Source organism: Bombina bombina, chromosome 3 (assembly GCF_027579735.1).
Source record: "Bombina bombina isolate aBomBom1 chromosome 3, aBomBom1.pri, whole genome shotgun sequence".
In the NCBI taxonomy this organism is placed as follows: domain Eukaryota; kingdom Metazoa; phylum Chordata; class Amphibia; order Anura; family Bombinatoridae; genus Bombina; species Bombina bombina.
In genome coordinates this window covers 213,569,204-213,591,447 of record NC_069501.1, presented here as the reverse complement: position 1 = coordinate 213,591,447, position 22,244 = coordinate 213,569,204, and the positions used below count along the sequence as shown (strand labels likewise).

The following is a 22,244-nucleotide window of genomic DNA, read 5'->3' as shown; positions in this document are numbered from 1 at the left end:
TTGTGCTACGATGGGGACCAACCAGGGAGACCTTCTCCTGCCACTGAAAAAGATACACCAACTTCCCCACTTCTCAAAAAGCCCTAGATGTGTCTACAGTTAGTGAGACCAATGCCAGTCCCTGTGAAGCAGAACTCAGCAGATGGGTCATAGTTAGGGTTGCTGGTGTTATATATGCAATTGCTGAGAGGGGGGGGGGGGGGGGGGGATTTTGAGTGCCTAGGTTAGCACAAAACCTAAAAACAGCAAATTATATATATATATATATATATATATATATATATATATATATATATATATATACACACACACACACACACACAGTATATTATTAATATTCACTTTTAACAAAAAAACAACAACACATTAACATGTAAATAAAATTTTAGCTTTTTATTATTTTTTTTTAATTGGGGGGAAAATGAATGGCTTTTTTTACAGAAACAGTGGAAGGGCAATACAAAGCTATGTCACTTTTGGAACAAATACTTGCATGCTTTAAAAAAATAAATGCATAATGAATTACTGGCACTGGCTCTCATTACATGTGTGTGTTTTGCCTTCACTGTATAAAGAGGAAAGAATGGCTGCTTTTGTTTATTAACAGACCACACAATTCTAAAGCTCAGGAGAAAGGTCATATCTCAACTTAATTTGCCTTAGTATTTAGTGACTCAACCTGCAATGCTGTTATTGTGACAATTATGTTTAACATATTAAGATTGACATCAAATCAAGTGAAGCAGCTATTGTATATTTTATCAAACAAGCTTTTGGAGAAACTAAAATGTTGGTATTCCTGCCCTCAAGTGTAAACTGAGTTAGTAATCTCTGTTTTCAAAACTATTTATTTGCACAGCTGTAGTGTTTTTGGGGTGTGGAAAGGTGTGATCTTTGTATTTTGTTATTTTTAGGTCTTCTCTGAGTGTGTGGTTTGTAGGCCGTAGCCAGGGTGGGGATTAACAAACAATTTCAGTTAGGTTTTCCCTGGGGGAATAAAAGAAGCCCTGGCACTAAGTAAGATCTGAGCACTAAAGGATATGGTACCGAATAAACAAATGTACAAAAAAAAAAAAAAATCAAGGAAATATATCAAACAATATATAGGCCTGCTTTAAAGGGACAGTCTAGTCCAAAATAAACTTTCCTGATTCAGCTAGGGCATGTAATTTTTAACAACTTTCAAATGTTCTTTTATCATCAATTTTGCTTTGTTCTCTTGGTATTCTTAGTTGAAAGCTAAACCTAGGAAGTTCATATGCTAATTTGTTAGACCTTGAAGGCCGCCTCTTATCTGAATGCATTTTAACAGTTTTCCCCACTAGAGGGTGTTAGTTAATTTGTGTCATATAGATAACACTGGGCTCACGCATGTGGAGTTACCTTGGAGTCAGCACCGATTGGCTAAAATGCAAGTCTGTTGGTGTTGGTTATGCAAAACTAGGGAATGGATAATAAAGGTATTATCTATCTTTTAAAACAATAAACATGATGTCCCTTTAATTATAAACATGTTCATGTATTAGTTTTAAACTATAAAAGTATGTTCTACAATTAAAGCATTTGATAGCCATATTACTCTCAAAACCAGAGATACAAACCGTTTAAATGGGCATAAACACTTTGTAATATAAAATGTTTATTCATGCATAGTAAAAATACTTTACATTATTATTATTTTTCCTGTGATTTATTGCTGACAAATGTGTATTTTACATTTCTGAGTATTGAAAATGAACAAAGCAGACTTTACAAGCCTAATACTTGTACATGTTGGTTGTGATTAGACTGAGGAATTGGGTACGATATTTCAAAACCATGTAGACTTTGCTAACAAAATGACAGTTTCCAGCCAGTATAGGACTTTATTGCAAAGCAAAGAGGTCCCATGTCCCTGACAGTGTAATTTCACCATGTGAGCAGCTTGTTCTATATGCCACATATGCTTTCCCTTTTATAAATGCACATCAAAGGAAGAAATAATGTTCCCTTTCAATGTTAAATCGCCATAATGAGATCAGAGCTTTACTAATTATTATTTCATGTTTGGGGGAAAAACAAAAGCGCTATCTCTACATAAATACACTATATCATGAATAAAAAAACTCATTTTATTCCTAAAGCAACATTTCATTTTTTCATCCTGTAAATCTAAAAATTGTGAAGCAACAATATTGTTTTTGTACTACATACCCTAAAGACAGTGTCTGATTTATTGATTCTTATTGCGGAGTAAAAAAAAAAGAACACAAATGAACATGATGTTTTATAAATATCTCTTTACATTAAAGACAAATACATTATTATTATGGTGATGTTTCTGTAATTCTGCTTGAGTGATCCGTTCCCAGCTGTTCTTAACATAAAGGCAGAGGCGACAAGATGTGTTGTAGAATGTGAATTAAACTGTAGCTCAGGCTGTACAGTATCCGTTATCAGTAGCAGGTAATGTCCATGGAGAAGGAGCTCCACCCAGCTGCATGAAATTGCTATCGCAGATAATAGTCTATTACCGCAGAAAAAGCTGCAAATCCTCCACAGCCAAGTGTCCCAGCTTTAAGGCCCGCTGCCAGAGAGAGGAAATGACAGACACTTTACAGTCATATGAGGTCACAGACACTTCTGTTAATTACAGTTGCTACTGAGTAAACGCACCTCATTGGTTAGTAACACTAAGCATATAAATACAAGAAGGGATATGTGTGAGGGGTGCCACAGATACTAGTCAGCACGCAACGTGCCATGTTTAATCGTCACCTGCAACACTAAGTGTGTTTAACATGGCTACAACTCTCACAACATGCTTATAACTAATTCATATATAATAACCAAGTAGCCCAACAAAACTATAGTTGGCATAATTATCTTTTATTGGGATGCACAATATTTTTAGAATAAATTAGAAAACATAAAATGGTCATTTCTAGACTAATACTTTTTATATCAATTTTATTAACATTTCAGATTTTGCGTACAATGTACCATATACAATATATATATATACACACACACACATACATATACATATATATATATATATATATATATATATATATATATATATATATATATATATATATATACATACATATGCACACACACACACACACACACGAGTTGTGTGGTTGAAAAAAGGGCATGCAATAGAAAAATACTTTGTTTAGTTCTGTTAGCAAAATTGCTTCAGTCTCTTGGTATAATTTTTTTAATCATACCTAGGTAGGCTCAGGAGCAACAATGCACTACTGGGAGCTAGCTGGTGATTGGTGGCTACACATATATGCCTCTTGTCATTGGCTCACTAGATGGCTAGGTCCCAGTAGTGGATCGCTGCTCTGAATTAGACTTTGATGCCCCGTTAAGGAGAAAAAAAACTAAATGCAACATTAAATAAATCAACTATAAAATTATATTTTATATCAAAGTATATTTTTGGGTGAAAACTGTCCCTAATAGAATATTTTACTACCATAATGTAGACATGTATGTGCTTATATTAAGATAATTACAAATGCCAGTTTGTTTATTAATGTAAGCCACTGGAATGACCACGTCTCATGTCTACCATTGTCATACTGGCATATCATCGTTATCGGATATAGAATTATCACACATCTTGCTTGCTGAAAGGAGGACAGGGTACACCTGAGCACCTCAGTACTAATGGGCAGAGCTGTATACCCATCTGTGTGCTTGTGGCAGAGATACAGTGATCTTAACACTTATTATATCAAGCCTCAACAATGTCGCTATAAACCCACCTCTACAACAGGTGAGCGGTTGAGGTAGATGGGATCAGGAGTAGAGTTAACTACTTAGAAGGCAGAAAGGGTAGCAGCACAGAGTTCTGCAATGAGTTACAGCTGACAGTCCCAGAAGCAATGTCACATATGACATTCATGCACAGATGACATCTCTGTGCTCACATTACGCCCATCCTAATAATGTGACAGCTGTGATATTGCCATTGTGTAGGGAAAACAGCAGCGATACCCGTCTATGCTACTGCTAAAGCAAACTAGCCCTAATAATGTGACAGCTGTGATATTGCCATTGTGTAGGGAAAACAGCAGCGATACCCGTCTATGCTACTGCTAAAGTAAACTAGCCCTAATAATGTGACAGCTGTGATATTGCCATTGTGTAGGGAAAACAGCAGCGATACCCGTCTATGCTACTGCTAAAGCAAACTAGCCCTAATAATGTGACAGCTGTGATATTGCCATTGTGTAGGGAAAACAGCAGCGATACCCGTCTATGCTACTGCTAAAGCAAACTAGCCCTAATAATGTGACAGCTGTGATATTGCCATTGTGTAGGGAAAACAGCAGCGATACCCGTCTATGCTACTGCTAAAGCAAACTAGTCCTAATATTCTTTAGGGTTATATTGTCCTCATGTCTTTACGCTTGTTTCTGTATTTTATAGTGGGGCATTCACTTCAAATCCAAACACTAGAAATGGCAGCAGCAATGCTTTGTAATTACTATTTGTAATGTGGTCACATGAACAAATGACCTTATATGTTCCATAATGAAAGACCTTTCGCAAGAAAATAACCAAAGCAATGTACAGGTGACACATTTAATGGCTAATAGTAGACACAATTGCAAGCTTTCAGTACTTTGAAGTTCCTATGTCAGACTAAGCAATTAAAAGATATCAACTGTACATTTTTACTTTCATTGAATACATTTTAGACAAAAACTTCCCCAAAAAAAACAGAGCATTTTTAGCATTTTTGCCATCACTACATTTAAATAGAAATAGAGCCCTTTTGAATATGTAACCAACAAAACTATATATATTTTTAGTAGACAACCCAAAGTATTGCTCTACGCCAATTTTGGTATATTTCATGCCACCATTTCACTGCCAAATGCAATCAAATTAAAAAAATTGTAATTTTTTTCAGAATTTTAAGGTTTCTCACTGAAATTGCTTACAAACAGCTTGTGCCATCATGCCACAAATGGTTGTAAATGCTTCTCTGGGATCCCCTTTGTTCAGAAATAGCAGACATATATGGCTTTGACATTGCCTTTTTAGGAATTAGAAGGCCGCTAAATGCTGCTGCGCACCACACTTGTATTATGCCCAGCAGTGAAGGGGTTAATTATGTAGCTTGTAGGGTTAATTTTAGCTTTAGTGTAGAGATCAGCCTCCACCTGACACATCCCACCCTCTGACTCCTCTCAAACAGCTCTCTTCCCTCCCCCACCTCACAATTTTCACCGCCATCTTAAGTACTGGCAGAGAGTCAGTACTAAAATAAAAAATTTTAATTATATATATATATTTTTTTAATAAATATTCTGCCGTGTTAGATCCCCTTTAGCCCCCAACCTCCCTGATCCCCCCCCACAAATAGCTCTCTAACCCTCCCCCTCCACCATCTTAGGTACTTGCTGCAAATTAGGCAGATTTTTTACAAAAAAATTAAAATAACTTTTTTTTCTGTAGTGTAGCTGCCCCCCCTCAATACTCTACCACCCTCCCCCTCCCAGATCCCTGTATGGCAACTGATCCCATATAGGATCCCCCTCATTGACCATACCTCCCTCCTTCCCCCTCAATGACGCAGGTAACAAATTTTTTTAGCTTCCCTGTAGCGTGACATAGCAGTCCCACCCGTCTCCCTTCTTATCCTCCCACCCAACAACAATCGGCACCACTGCTGGCCCTCTCTGCATTGGTAACTCTGCATATCTATTTCTGCAGTGCCCCACTCGTGGGGCATGTAGAAATAACGCAATCTCGCAATTTTGCGGCAGAGAGAAGCCAAGGTCCTTAAGGGCATAACGACCAGTGTCGTACAGAGTACGGTGCTGGTCGTTAAGGGGTTAAGAGTAAGATTATATGAGGGGCGTGCCTAGGCAGCGACCAAGTATGGCAGCAACAACAGGAGCTTGTGGAGAACTCTAAGATATCTGCAAATCCGAGGAGATCAGAATTGGACGTCTTACATCCTGCTACAGTATATGAAACATTATTTGCTGATTGACTTACATTTGAACTGCTATTGAGTGTTTTAACAGCATAATGTAAATGATATTTAATTTAGACTTTTTTTGGGTAAGATTGAGAAAGAGAGCAGCTTTACTTTAAGATTGTGACTACTATTCAGTTTGCAGTAAATATATATATTTTTCAGCCAGGTACTACAATTATTATTATTATATTCTATGACTAAGGCGTGTGACAGCCGAAACACGTAAGACTGTGTTTCCATCCACACTTGATTTTAGCTTGTTTCTGTATCTGCAATAAATTGATGAACATTGACATTTCTGTCATGTCGTTACTACAAATATTAAGCTGTTAATTAAACAGAGCAGTAGTGATTTCTAGTTAGCTTACTAGTAGGGATGCACCGAAATTTGGGCCGCAGAAAGTTTCGGCCGAAAATAGCAATTTTTGTTATTTCGGTTTTCGTTTTTTTTGCCTTTTATTTTCGGCAAAATTATTGTGTGGCATATTTTAAATTTGATGCCAGCCTAGAGCTGCTGTTAGAGTTCATTACTTGACTTACTGTTTTACATATAATAATAGTTTTCTAGGACTATACTTTATTTTGATAATTGGTAACAAAACAAAAACGGTTAAATCTGATTCTGTTACACAGAACTAATAAAGAATAATACTAGCGATGCACCAAAATTTGGGCCGCCGAAAATGTGCAATTCCAATTTCGGCCCAAAGAGGACCAAAATGGCTAAAAATGTTCTTAATAGTGAATACAAATATCAAAGGAGGATAAGTAACATGTTTATAAACACTTGATATTATCAGAAACAGCCCTAAGCACACACAGTGAATATCTTTAAGCCTTATATACAGTGCTCATACATCAGCCTCTTGTGCGTAGACATTCTATTCGCCTGAGGCAAATATGCGTGCACACTTTATAAGCATAAGCCCCAAGCTTGCACACAGTTGGTACAAATTAGCACCCACCAGACAGTGTATACAAAAAAGCACAGTAACTTTCTATAACCACCTTGCACGTAAGATTGTAGCTAAGTCCAGTGGTCCTGGTGATAGGTGACAGGCAGACTCCATTTGGGGCTCCGGACATATAATCTGACGGGTCAGTGTGAGACCCGAACCAGGAACTAGGCGGAGATACGATGAGAGACAATCAGGTGCAGCCACGCTCATCGCACGGATAACTACACCCAAAAACAAAACACATGTCCACCTCGTATTGTTGTCTGGCTATAACCACGCTCTCCCTTATAGAGCTCCAGTTTCACTTAAGATCACGCCCCTACTGTACAAGTGACCATGTCCATTTGTTGGAGCTTTCCCGCCTACAAGCTCTCTCAGCTACACACACACACACACACACCGTAGTTAAAAAAGAAAAAAAACATTTCGGTTTCGTTTCGGTTTTCGGCCAGGATCATCCTGAATTTTCGGTATCGGTTTCGGTCCAGAATTTTCATTTCGGTGCATCCCTACTTACTAGATATATTCTTCTTTGATAAGACCTAAGTGTTTAGGTAAATCCCTTATAATTTGGACTACTGCGTTATATTAGTGTTTTTTTTTGCATTAGAGCTGTGACCATATATTTGTTAACTGTTGACTAGGCCATCACACCAGGTCTCATTGCAGCACAAACCTTTTTATAACATTTGGTTAAATGACATAAAAAAAGCAGTGTAGTTAATGGGTTTTACAAAAATATGCATCTCCTAATCCCCCCCTCTCTAGCTCTACTCTTATTTCAGACTTTTTTTTTTTTTTTTTTTTTAACGGTTGGCAGCACCCATATCGCCACATCACCCCAAGTCTGCTGGCTCAGAGTTACACTTGACTCCAATATGTCCTTCAAATCCCCACATCCAATTTTTCTCTACACCCTGCTGCAACCACCCTACACAATATCTCCGAAATTTGTTTCTGAGTGCTGACACCACTAAGCAACTAATCCATTTCCTGACTTGTCTACTCTAATAACCTTTTGCCCTTTCTCTCTCCTGCCCGTCCCCCCTTTAATCCATCCTAAATGCCTCTGCCAGGCTAATCCACCTTTCCTGCTGCTCTGTATCTGCTGCCCCTCTCTCCGAGTCCTGTCACTGGCTCCCCATTCACAGCAGCATTAAATTCAAAATACTCACCCTGAGCTACAAAGCCCTTACCAATGCTGTTCCCCTTACCTGTCCTCACTAAGCAACAAATGTACTCCAGCCCACCCCCTAAGGTCCAACAATGACCTGCTCCCTGCATCTTATACCAACACATCCTCCCATGCTAGACTGCAGGACTTCTCTGGTGAAGCACCAACCCACTGAAACGCACTTCCTTGTGCTGTCCGACTTTCCCCTTATCTGTCCCTCCTTTAAACGCTCCTATAAGACATTTTTGTTAAAGGAAACCTTCCACCCAACCCCCCAGTAACAAATGACTTACCTAATAATTGCCCTCATATAACTCTGAACTAAAACAATTCTCACACTTGCAGTCCCCACCTCCTGTTTCTCACCCCTAACCTTCTAGATTGTAAGTTCCCATTAGAATAGGGCCCTTAATTCCTTATTTGTTTGATACAGTATTTTTATAGAGCAGGACAAAATGTATCATCGTTGTAATTTATGTTTCCTCAGTTTTCCTTTACTTTATAACCAATAAGACAATAAAACAATTAACATAATAGAACAGTGAAGCTAGAACCTGTGTGGTCACTTATTCACACAGGTGGATTATATTGGTCACTTATTCAGAACAGAGATTCCATTACAAATAAAAATAGACATTCATTTAAAAGGGACAGTCTAGTCCAAAATAAACTTTCATGATTTAGATGTTATTTTTTAACAACTTTCCAATTTATTTTTATCACCAATTTTGCTCTGTTCTCTTGGTATTCTTAAAACCTAGGTAGGCTCATATGCTAATTTCTTAGGATCTTGAAGGCTGCCTCTTATCTGAAAGCATTTTGACAGTTTTTCACCACTAGAGGGCATTTGTTCATGTGTGCTATATAGATAACATTTTGCTCACGCAAGTGAAGTTACCTAGGAGTCAGCACTGATGGCTAAAATGCAAGTCTGACAAAAGAACTGAAGTGGGCAGTTTGCAGAGGTAAAAAAGTATATTAAATATAACTAGGTTGGTAAAAACTGGGGAATGGTTAATAAAGGGATTATCTATCTTTTTAAACAATACAAATTCTGGTGTAGACTGCCCCTTTAATGCCCAGAAGTTGTGAAAGCTTTAGGTTGCTTTTTTGAGTATATATCATATAGGAGACTGAATATTCTGTCCATCTATTAAAGGGACATGATACCCAAATGTTGAAGCACTTGAAAGTGATGCAGCATAACTGTAAAAAGCCGACTAGAAAATATCACCTGATCATTTATATGTAAAAAGGGAAGATATTTTACCTCAAAATGTCTTCAGTTTACCAAAGTGCTCTGTGAACAGTTAGAGCTGCTGTAAAGCTGCAAGTTGAGAAAAAAAAAGCAATAGCCAATCAGCAGTGCTGAGCTCATGCATTGCTTTGCTGTGATCTCATGAGATTTCACAGTAAACTTCCTTAAACTGAATAGGAAAATAACATGAGTGCGCCTGCACATGCCAGATGCACACTGCCTAGAAAGTCCTGGGACTAAAGTCCCTTTACAGAGGGGTGTGAATACTTAGGAAATGTTGAGGTAAATATTTTCCCTTTTTTACATAGAGATGCTCACGTGATATTTTCTAGTCAGCTTTTTACAGCTATGCTGCATCACTTTCAAGTGCTTCAACATTTGGGAGTCATGACCCTTTAAGAATAATTATGGTCTAGATTACAAATGGAGCATCATTATCTATATAGCAAAAGTTGGTATTCTAAGCCATTGTTTCTCAACCGCGGTCCTTCAAATACCCCCAAAAGGCCAGGTTTTCATTCAATCTGAACTAGTGCACAGGTGAAGTAAACAGCTAATGGATGAGAGCAGGTTAGTAACCATGGTGTTACTGATCAGCCGATTACTTCACCTGTGCACTGGATCAGCTATAATAAAAACCTGGCCTGTTAGGGGTACTTGAGGACCGCAGTTGAGAAAAAAAAAACTGAGATCACAAAATATTTTTGGGGGGTTTCATATGCCTTTAACTATATGCCCCCAAAGAAGTCCGACATGCAGATGTTAGCACACCCTAAACTATAGCTTCAGTTACACAAAAACAGAAGCACTAATGACTGTGCTTGAGTGATGGTAACGCACAACAGAGCTAATACTTTTGTGCTCCACTTTTAATCCGGCCCTATTTCTTTAATATTGAATAGTTTTATCTAAAAAAAAATAATTTTTTATTTTGCTGAACTAATATTTAAAACCGTTGTATTATACATATATATTTATATAAAGCAGGAAATCACCAACCTCTAAAGCCGATCGCACCCCCTGTTATGCACCCGCTGATCACGCTGTTTTTCCAGTCAGATTTTCCTCGGTACTTAAAAAAGGGGAAACAAAAAAGATGTATTTTGAAAAGTAGAACATGCATTAAAAAGAAATCTCATATGCATTGAATTATGTGACAGCAGCATGGAAAAAATACATTTCTATTTTTGTCTTTGTTAAAATAAAGGATTTCAGCAGGTGGCCTAAATTTCTCGGGAAATATTTATAAAGTACTGTTTAAATTAAAAAGGACCTATAAATGGAAATGCCAAAATAAAACCCACAAGCAGGCGAAGTTACAATAGCTCCTTATAGATTAAGCCAAAGAAGACAAAACAAAATTTATGCTTACCTGATAAACTTTATTTCTCTTGTGGTGTATCCAGTCCACGGATTCATCCATTACTTGTGGGATATTCTCCTTCCCAACAGGAAGCTGCAAGAGGATCACCCACAGCAGAGCTGTCTATATAGCTCCTCCCCTAACTGCCACCTCCCAGTCATTCGACCGAAGACAAGCAAGAGAAAGGAGAAACTATAGGGTGCAGTGGTGACTGTAGTTTAAAAATTAAAAAACACCTGCCTTAAAATGACAGGGCGGGCCGTGGACTGGATACACCACAAGAGAAATAAATTTATCAGGTAAGCATAAATTTTGTTTTCTCTTGTAAGGTGTATCCAGTCCACGGATTCATCCATTACTTGTGGGATACCAATACCAAAGCTATAGGACACGGATGAAGGGAGGGACAAGGCAGGCGCTCTAAACGGAAGGCACCACTGCCTGTAAGACCTTTCTCCCAAAAATAGCCTCCGAAGAAGCAAAGAGTATCAAATTTGTAGAATTTAGAAAAAGTATGAAGCGAAGACCAAGTCGCCGCCTTACAAATCTGTTCAACAGAAGCCTCATTTTTAAAAGCCCATGTGGAAGCCACTGCTCTAGTGGAATGAGCTGTAATTCTTACAGGAGGCTGCTGGCCAGCAGTCTCATAAGCTAAGCGGATTATACTTCTTAACCAAAAGGAAAGAGAAGTTGCCGAAGACTTTTGGCCTTTCCTCTGACCAGAGTAGACAACAAACAATGTAGATGTTTGACGAAAATCTTTAGTAGCTTGTAAATAAAACTTTAAAGCACGAACTACGTCAAGATTGTGTAATAGACGTTCCTTCTATGAAGAAGGATTAGGACACAGTGACGGAACAACAATCTCCTGATTGATATTTCTTATTAGATACCACCTTAGGAAGAAACCCAGGTTTGGTACGCAACACTACCTTATCTGCATGGAAGATCAGATAAGGGGAATCACACTGCAAGGCAGATAACTCTGAAACTCTTCGAGCTGAAGAGATAGCTACCAAGAACTAAATTTAAACTCCATGGCGGAGCAACAGGTTTAAACACAGGCTTGATTCTAACTAAAGCCTGACAAAACGCGGCTGAACGTCTGGAACATCCGCCAGACGCTTGTGCAAAGAATAGACAGAGCAAAAATCTGTCCCTTTAAGGAACTAGCTGACAATCCCTTCTCCAATCCTTCTTGGAGAAAAGACAATATCCTGGGAATCCTGACTTTACTCCATGAGTAACTCTTGGATTCACACCAATGAAGATATTTACACCATATCTTATGATAAATTTTCTGGTGACAGGCTTTCGAGCCTGAATTAAGGTATCGATGATCCGACTCGGAAAAACCACGCTTTGATAAAATCAAGCGTTCAATCTCCAAGCAGTCAGACGCAGAGAAATTAGATTTGGATGTTTGAAGGGACCTTGAAGTAGAAGGTCCTGCCTCAGCGGCAGAGTCCATGGTGGAAAGGATGACATGTCCACCAGATCTGCATACCAAGTCTCTGCGTGGCCACGCATGAGCTATCAAAATCACTGAAGCTCTCTCCTGCTTGATCTTGGCAATCAGCCGAGGGAGCAGAGAAATGGTGGAAACACATAAGCCAGGCTGAAGGGACAGGGCGCTGCTAGAGCATCTACCGTCGCTGCCTGGGGGATCCCTTGACCTGGACCCGTACAAGGAAGTTTGGCGTTCTGACGAGACGCCATGAGATCCAGTTCTGGTTTGCCCCATAGTTGAATCAGCTGGGCAAATACCTCCGGGACTGGAGCTCCCACTCCCCCCGGATGAAAAGTCTGCCGACTTAGAAAATCCGCCTCCAGTTCTCTACTCCTGGGATATGATAGCTGAGAGATGGCAAGAGTGAACCTCTGCCCATAGAATTATCTTTGAAACCTCCAACATTGTCAGGGGGCTCCTTGTTCCCCCCTGATGGTTGATATAGGCTACAGTCGTGATAATTGTCCGACTGAAATCTGATGAACCTGACCGCAGCAAGCTGAGGCCAAGCCTGAAGAGCCATTGAATATCGCTCTTAATTCCAGAATGTTTATTGGAAGGAGAGCCTCCTCCTGAGTCCACGAGCCCTGAGCCTTCAGGGGAGTTACAGGACTGCACCCCCAGCCCAGAAGGCTGGCATCTGTCGTTACTATAGTCCAATCTGGCCTGCGGAAGCTCATCCCCTTGGACAGATGGACCTGAGATAGCCACCAGAGAAGAGAATCCCTGGTTTCTTGATCCAGATTAGTAGAGGGGACAAATCTGTGTAATCTCCATTCCACTGACTGAGCATGCAAAGTTTGCAGCGGTCTGAGATGTAGGCGGGCAAACGGTACTATGTCCATTGCCGCTACCATTAAACCGATTACTTCCATACACTGAGCCACTGAAGGACGAGAAGTGGAATAAAGACATGGCAAGAGTCTAGAAGTTTTGACAATCTGGCCTTCGTTAGGTAAATCTTCATTTCTACCGAATCTATCAGAGTCCCTAGGAATGAAACTTTTGTTAGAGGGGATAGAGAGCTCTTTTCTTCGTTCACCTTCCACCATGGGACCTCAGAAATGCCAGAACAATGTCCGTGTGGGACCTGGCAACTTGAAAAAGTCAACGCCTGTATCAGACTGCCGTCTAAGTAAGGGGCTACTGCTATACCCCGCGGCCTTAGGACCGCTAGAAGGGACCCTAGAACCTTTGTAAAGATTCTTGGTGCCGTGGCCAACCAAAGGGAAGAGCCACAAACTGGTAGTGCCTGTCTAGAAAGGCAAACCTGAGAAAACAATGATGATCTTTGTGTATCGGATGTGAAGATAAGCATCCTTTAGGTCTACGGTAGTCATATATTGACCCTCCTGGATCATAGGAAGGATGGTTCGAATAGTCTCCATCTTGAAGGATGGAACTCTGAGACATTTGTTTAAGATCTTGAGATCTAAGATTGGTCTGAATGTTCCCTCTTTCTTGGGAACTACAAACAGATTTGAATAGAAGCCCTGACCCTGTTCCTCCTGCGGAACTGGGTGGATCACTCCCATAATTAGAAGGTCTTGAACACAATGTAAGAATGCCTCTCTCTATATCTGGTTTGCAGAAGAAAAAGTGAGAGATGAAATCTCCCTTTTGGGGGAGAGGTTTTGAATTCCAGAAGATAACCCTTGGACACAATTTCCAATGCCCAGGGATCCTGGACATCTCTTGCCCAAGCCTGGGTGAAGAGAGAGAGTCTGCCCCCTACTAGATCCGTTTCCGGATCGGGGGCTGCTCCTTCATGCTGTCTTAGAGGCAGGCCAGCAGGTTTTTGGCCTGTTTCCCCTTGTTCCAAGCCTGGTTAGGTCTCCAGACCGGCTTAGACTGGGCAAAAGTTCCCTCTTGTTTTGTGTTAGAGGAAGCTGAAGCTCTTGAAGTTTCGAAAGGGACGAAACTAGACTGTTTGGTCCTTAATTTGTTGGACCTGTCTTGCGGAAGGGGTGACCTTTTCCTCAGTGATGTCAAAAATGATTTCATCAGTCCAGGCCCCAATAGGGTCTGTCCTTTGAAGGGAATGTTGAGAAGTTTAGACTTTGAAGTCACGTCAGCTGACCAGGATTTAAGCCATAGCGCCCTACGCGCCTGAACTAGCAAAACCTGAATTTTTAGCCGTTAGCTTGGTTAAATGAACAACGGATCAGAAACAAATGAATTGGCTAGCTTAAGGGGCCTAAGCTTGTCAATAATATCTTCCCAACGGGCGTTATCAACCTGTAGAGCCTCCTCTAGGGACTCAAACCAGAAAGTGCTGGCAGCAGTGGACTGGGGCAATGCATGCAAGAGGCTGGAGAATAAAACCTTGTTGAATAAAAATTTTCTTAAGGTAACCCTCTAATTTTTTATCATTGGATCTAGAAAAGCCACACTGTCCTCGACAGGGATAGTGGTACGCTTAGCTAGAGTAGAAACTGCTCCCTCCACCCTTAGGGACCGTCTGCCATAAGTCCCGTTGTGAAGCGGCGTCTATAGGAAACATCTTTTTAAAAACAGGAGGGGGAGTAGAGAACGGTACACCTGGTCCTATCCCATTCCTTAGTAATGATTTCAGAAAACCTTTTAGGGATTGGAAAAACATCCGTGTAAGTAGGTACTGCATAGTATTTTATCCAATCTACATAATTTCTCTGGGGCTACAATAGTGTCACCAGTCGTCCAGAGTTGCTAAAACCTCCTGAGCAATACGCAGAGGTGTTCAAGCTTAAATTTAAATGTAGACATATCAGAATCAGATTGAAGTATCTTCCCTGAATCAGAAAAATCACCCACAGATTGAAGCTCCCCTGCTTCAGTATAATGTGAGGGTGTATCAGACATAGCTACTAAAGCGTCAGAGAGCTCTGTATTTATTCTAGTCCCAGAGCCGTCTCGCTTTCCTTGCAATCCTGGCAGTTTAGATAATACTCTGTAAGGGTAAGATTCATAACTGCGCCATGTCTTGCAAGGTATACGCAATGGGCGCGCTAGATGTACTAGGCGTCCCCTGAGCGGGATTTATAGGATCTGACACGTGGGGAGAGTTAGACGGCATAACTTCCTCCTTGTCAATTTCTTCTGGTGATACATTTTTTAAAGCCAGAATATGGTCTTTGTAATCTATAGTAAATCAGTGCATTTGGTACACAATTCTAAGAGGGGGTTCCACAATGGCTTCTAAACATAATGAACAATGAGTTTCCTCTATGTCAGACATGTTTAAACAGACTAGTAATGAGACCAGCAAGCTTGGAAAACACTTCTAATAAAACTGTGAACAAGCAAAAAATAAAAACGGGTACTGTGCCTTTAAGAGAAAGAAACAATCACAGAAACTGCAAAACAGTGAAAAAAGCAGTAAATCTTACAAAATTTTTACAGTGTGTATAATAGGCTAAAAGAAGCATTGCACCCACTTGCAAATGGATGATTAACCCCCTTAGTTTCAAAACCGGATCAAAAAAACGATATAAACATTTTTAAACAGTCACACCAAAGCTCTACTGTGCCCTACCTGCCCATACAACGACTTTGGAAGGCACAAAAACCCTATCGAGAGGTCCTAAATGTTCAGGGGACTCCTCTCAGGGAAGCTGGATGTCTCAAACCTGCAAAAACCTAATGCGCAATTTAGGCGCGAAAATTGGCCCCTCCCAACCTGTACTCACAGTGAGAGGGCCCTTAAAAAAAACTATCCCTAGGCAAAATCTAGTCAGCCATGTGAAAAAACTGGGCCCCGAATAAAGTTTTTACACAATATGTAATAAACGTTCATACACCCTTCAGCAAACGTTATATCTATTCAGTAATGTGAGTAAATAATAAAAATATTACCCTTTACAGCAAGCATGATACCAGTCGTTATTAAATCACCTGTAATCAGGCTTACCCTTAAGTAAATCCGGGTATTGTCAGCATTTTCTAGCATATCATTTCTCTAGAAAAATTTAAAACTGCACCATACCTCAGAGCAGGAGACCCTGCACGCTATTCCCCCAAGCTGAAGTTACCCACTCTCTTCAGTTATGTGTGAGAACAGCAATGGATCTTAGTTACAACCTGCTAAGATCATCAAAGACACAGGCAGACTCTTCTTCAACTTTCTGCCTGAGCCTAAAATAGTACAACTCCGGTACCATTTGAAAATAACAAACTTTTAATTGAAGATAAACTACATTAATGCACCACATCTCTCTAGCTACTTCCCCTTGTCGAGAGCTGCAATGAGAATGACTGGGAGGAGGTGGCAGTTAGGGGAGGAGCTATATAGACAGCTCTGCTGTGGGTGATCCTCTTGCAGCTTCCTGTTGGGAAGGAGAATATCCCACAAGTAATGGATGAATCCGTGGACTGGATACCACCTTACAAGAGAAAACTATTGCTTAGGCAAGTACACAAAGAACTGATTTCTTTCATGTAATTAGCAAGAGCCATGAGTAAGTGACGTATGGGATATACATTCCTACCAGGAGGGGCAAGTTTCCCAAACCTTAAAATGCCTATAAATACACCCCTCACCACACCACAATTCAGTTTAACAAACTTTGCCTCCTATGGAGGTGGTGAAGTAAGTTTGTGCTAGATTCTACGTTGATATGCGCTCCGCAGCAGGTTGGAGCCCGGTTTTCCCTCTCAGCGTGCATGTGCATGTCAGAGGGATGTGAGGAGAGTATGCCTATTTTGAATGCAGTGATCTCCTTCTACGGGGTCTATTTCTTAGGTTCTCAGTTATCGGTCGTATTCATCTCTACCTCCCTTTTCAGATCGACGATATACTCCTATATATATATATATATATACCATTACCTCTGCTGATTTTCGTTTTCAGTACTGGTTTGGCTTTCTACAAACCTGTAGATGAGTGTCCTGGGGTAAGTAAGTCTTATTTTCTGTGACACTCTAAGCCTATGGTTGGGCACTTTGTTTATAAAGTTCTAAATATATGTATTCAAACATTTTTTTTGCCTTGACTCGATAATGCACTTGAATCAATTAATTTTTCTTACCTTAAAAATTTGACTCTTTTTTTACCCTGTGGGCCTGTTAGGCTCGCGGGGGCTGAAAATGCTTCATTTTATGTGCGTCATTCTTGCGGCTGACTTTTTTGCGCGCAAAAAATCTTTTCTGTCATACGTGTCGCCGGAAGTTTGCGTCATTCTTTGAAGTTCTTTTGCGCCAACGATGTCGGCGTTCCGGACGTGGACCGTATTTTTGGCGACCACAAAGCATTTAGGCGCCAAATAATGTGGGCGTCTTATTTGGCGCTAAAAAAATATGGGCGTCGCTTTTGTTCCAATTATTTAAGTCTCATTTTTTCCTTTGCTTCTGGTTACTAGAACGTTGTTCATTGGCATTTTTTCCCATTCCTGAAACTGTCATTCTAAGGAATTTGATCAATTTAGCTTTATATGTTGTTTTTTCTCTTACATATTGCAAGATGTCTCACGTTGCATCTGAGTAAGAAGATACTCAGGAAAATCGCCTGTCTCGTGTGCTGGAACTACCAAAGCTAAGTGTATCTGCTGTAAACTTTTGGTAGATATTCCTCCCAGTCTGTTGTTTGTATTAATTGTCATGACAAACTTGTTAATGCAGATAATATTTCCTTTAGTAATGTACCATTACCCTGTTGCCCAGTTCCATCAACATCTAATGTTCAGAATGTTCCTGATAACATAAGAGATTTTGTTTCTGAATCCATCAAGAAGGCTATGTCTGTTATTACCTCCTTCTAGTAAACATAAAAAATCTTTTAAAACTTCCTCTTTATACAGATGAATTTTTAAATGAACTCATCATTCTGATTCCTGATGACTCTTCTGGTTCAGAGGGATTCTGTCTCAGAGATTGATGCTGATAAATCTTCATATTTATTTAAAATGGAATTTATTCGTTCTTCTACTTAAAGAAGTACTAATTGCCTTTAGAAATTGAGGATTCTTGGTCCTCTTGATACTAATTCTAAAAGTTTAGATAAGGTCTTTTAAATCTCCTGTGGTTATTCCAGAAGTTTTTCCTGTTCCTAGTGCTATTTCTGAAGTAATTTCCAGACGAATGGGATTAATTGGGTAATTCATTCTACTCCTTCTAAACGTTTTAAGCCAATTATATCCTGTGCCGTCTGACAAGATTAGAATTTTGGGACAAAATCCCTAAGGTTGATGGGGCTATTTCTACCCTTGCTAAACGTACTACTAATCCTACGTCAGATGGTACTTCCCTTTAAGGATCCTTTAGATAGGAAAATTGAATCCTTTCTAAGAAAGCTTATCTGTGTTCAGGATAATTTCTATAGACCTGCTATATCATTGGCTGATGTTGCTGCAGCTTCAACTTTTTGGTTGGAAACTTTAGCGCAACAAGTAACAGATCATGATTCTCATAATATTATTATTCTTCTTCAACATGCTAATAATTTTATCTGTGATGCCATTTTTTATATTATCAGAGTTGATATCAGGTTTATGTCTCTAGCTATTTTAGCTAGAAGAGCTTGTACTCCTGGCCTTTATCAAGACTTGATAAGGAGTCTTGATAAAGGCCAGGAGTACATGGCCGAAACGCGTCGACTGATCTGAGTAAGCATAATACTGATACATCCACTGAACAGTTTGTATATATTATAGTATTGTTTGCTTTCTTTGCAGGTTTTTGCACAGTTTTATTTGTTTTATTGCATCAAACTGGGCGACAACTTCACTGCACAGAATTCACTATATCATTTTGGACACTTATTGATTAACTTTTGAAAGACTAATTTTTTGCTTCACCTGTTTGAGGATTTCCACATTTTTGCGAAGTTACCTATATTTTCTCCACATTTTTTCTAACTTTCTTCCATTTTTTTGACATCCAGTGATCACATTGTTTTTCACATTTATAAGTTTGTATTTCTATTTTTATTTTTTTAAGCACCAGGACACACACTATTTTGGAATTTTTCAGAATTGGATTATAAACTATCAGACACTTTCTTTTGTCACATGTTATCTGTTTGGATTAAATACAATTATAAGAACATCATCAATATCCGGACTGTACCATAGAGTCACCACCCATACTAAGATACTTGGCTATCAGGTCATTCATTGTCAACGTTTTTAGGTGCACCATGGTCATTTCTATTTTTATTTTTATTCTGATTTTATGTCATTTTCAATATTTCGTTATTGTAACATGATCCATGATTGTTCTATGAATGTGTATTATTTTTTTACTGTATTTTTTAGAAGATCACCGACATTCTTTAACCCAATTGTGTGGAATAAATATTGATATACATTTTTAACCTATATACCCTTTTAGCATTATATATATTTTGTACACTCACTCCATACCATACCAGTAGGAGGACCCACATTGTGGGCAATAGTTGTCTCCCCCTCTCCCCTTCCCTCAGCCTACTTTGGCGCTCACCTCCACACCCCTACCGTTTTCTGTTTACATGGGTACACTAGGGTACCCGTTGAGGAGAGCTAGAGGCTACTTCCCCAATCCCCTTCCCCCCATCTGTCCTTTCTGCGCAGGATTTACATCGTTCTCGTAATTATGCCAGTTCCAGTTCTGGAACAGGGACTGGGGTTGTTTTATTCGAATCTCTTCATTGTACCAAAGAAGGAGAATTCCTTCAGACCTGTTCTGGATCTAAAAAATATTGAATCGTCTATGTAAGGATACCAACGTTCAAATGGTAACTGTAAGGACTATCTTGCCTTTTGTTCAACAAGGGCATTATATGCCCCACAACTAGATTTACAGGATGCATATCTGCATAATTCCGATTCATCAGATCCATTATCAGTTCCTGAGATTCTCTTTTCGGGACACGCATTACCAGTTTATGGCTCTGCCGTTTGGCCTAGCTACAGCTCCAAGAATTTTTACAAAGGTTCTCGGTGCCCTTCTGTCTGTAATCAGAGAACAGGGTATTGTGGTATTTCTTATTTGGACGATATCTTGGTACTTGCTCAGTCTTTACATTTAGCAGAATCTCATACGAATCGACTTGTGTTGTTTCTTCAAGATCATGGTTGGAGGATCAATTCACCAAAAAGTTCATTGATTCCTCAGACAAGGGTAACCTTTCTGGGTTTCCAGATAGATTCAGTGTCCATGACTCTGTCTTTGACAGAGAAGAGACGTCTAAAATTGATTTCAGCTTGTCGAAACCTTCAGTCACAATCATTCCCTTCGGTAGCCTTATGCATGGAAATTCTAGGTCCTTATGACTGCTGCACTCGGACGCGATCCCTTTGCTCGTTTTCACATGCGACCTCTTCAGCTCTGTATGCTGAATCAATGGTGCAGGGATTACACAAAGATATCTCAATTAATATCTTTTAAAAACCGAATGTACGACACTCTCTAACGTGGTGGACAGATCACCATCGTTTAATTCAGGGGGCTTCTTTTGTTCTTCGCCTGGACTGTAATTTCAACAGATGCAAGTCTCACAGGTTGGGGAGCTGTGTGGGGATCTCTGACGGGCACAAGGAGTTTGGGAATCTCAGGAGGTGAGATTACCGATCAATATTTTGGAACTCCGTGCAATTTTCAGAGCTCTTCAGTCTTGGCCTCTTCTGAAGAGAGAATCGTTCATTTGCTTTTCAGACAGACAATGTCACAACTGTGGCATACATCAATCATCAAGGAGGGACTCACAGTCCCTCTGGCTATGAAAGAAGTATCTCGAATTCTGGTTTGGGCGGAATCCAGCTCCTGTCTAATCTCTGCAGTTCATATCCAGGTATAGCACAATTGGGAAGCGGATTATCTCAGTCGCCAAACGTTGCATCCCGGGGCGAATGGTCTCTTCACCCAGAGGTATTTCTTCAGATTGTTCAAATGTGGGAGCCTCCAGAAATAGATCTGATGGCGTCTCATCTAAACAAGAAACTTCCCAGGTATCTGTCCCAGATCCCGGGATCCTCAGGCGGGAAGCAGTGGATGCATTATCACTTCCTTGGAAGTATCATCCTGCCTATCATCTTATCCACCTCTAGTTCTTCTTCCAAGAGTAATCTCCAAGATTCTGAAGGAATGCTCGTTTGTTCTGCTGGTAGCTTCCGGCATGGCCTCCAAAGGTTTTGGTATGCGGATCTTGTCGGATGGCCTCTTGCCATCCGTGGACTCCTCTCCGCCTACGACAGACCTTCTGTCGCAAGGTCCTTTTTTCCATCAGGATCTCAAATCCTTAAATTTAAAGGTATGGAGATTGAACGCTTGATTCTTGGTCAAAGCAGGTTTCTCTGACTCTGTGATTAATACTATGTTACAGGCTCGTAAATCCTGTATCCAGAGAGATATATTATAGAGTCTGGAAAAGACTTATATTTCTTGGTGTCTTTCTCATCATTTTTCTTGGCATCTTTTTAGGATTCCGAGAATTTTACAGTTTCTTCAGGATGGTTTAGATAAAGGTTTATCCGCCAAGTTCTTTGAAAGGACAAATCTCCTGCTCTTTCTGTTCTTTTTCACAGAAAGATTGCTAATCTTCCTGATATTCATTGTTTTGTACAAGCTTTGGTTCGTATAAACCTGTCATTAAGTCCAATTTCTCCTCCTTGGAGTTTGAATTTGCTTCTGGGGGCTCTTCAAGCTCCTCCGTTTGAACCTATGCATTCATTGGACATTAAATTACTTTCTTGGAAAGTTTTGTTCCTTTTGGCGATCTCTTCTGCCAGAAGAGTCCTCTGAATTATCTGCTCCTTTTTGTGAGTCTCCTTTTCTGATTTTTTCATCAGGACTAAGGCGGTGGTGTTGCGAAACTTCTTTTGAATTTTTACCCTACAGGTTGTGAATTCCCCCCCCAAAAGCAACATTAGTAGAGAAATTGTGGTTCCTTCATTATGTCCTAATCCTAAGAATTCTACGGAGAAATCGTTGCATTCTTTGGATGTTGTTAGAGCTTTGAAAATATTATGTGAAGCTACCTAAGTCTTTCCGAAAGACTTCTAGTCTATTTGTTATCTTTTCGGTTCTAGAAAAG

General features: G+C 39.8%; 1 protein-coding gene across 1 annotated transcript in view; it reads right to left on the bottom strand.

Annotated features, from left to right (window-relative positions):
• Positions 1 to 374: 374 nt before the first annotated feature.
• Positions 375 to 22,244, bottom strand: part of TIMM22 (translocase of inner mitochondrial membrane 22) — a 38,361-nt gene continuing 16,491 nt past the window's right edge. The window contains 2 exon segments of the mRNA XM_053706126.1: positions 375 to 2,566; positions 10,383 to 10,455. Coding sequence (XP_053562101.1) covers positions 2,490 to 2,566; positions 10,383 to 10,455 — 150 coding nt within the window. The 3' untranslated portion in view covers positions 375 to 2,489.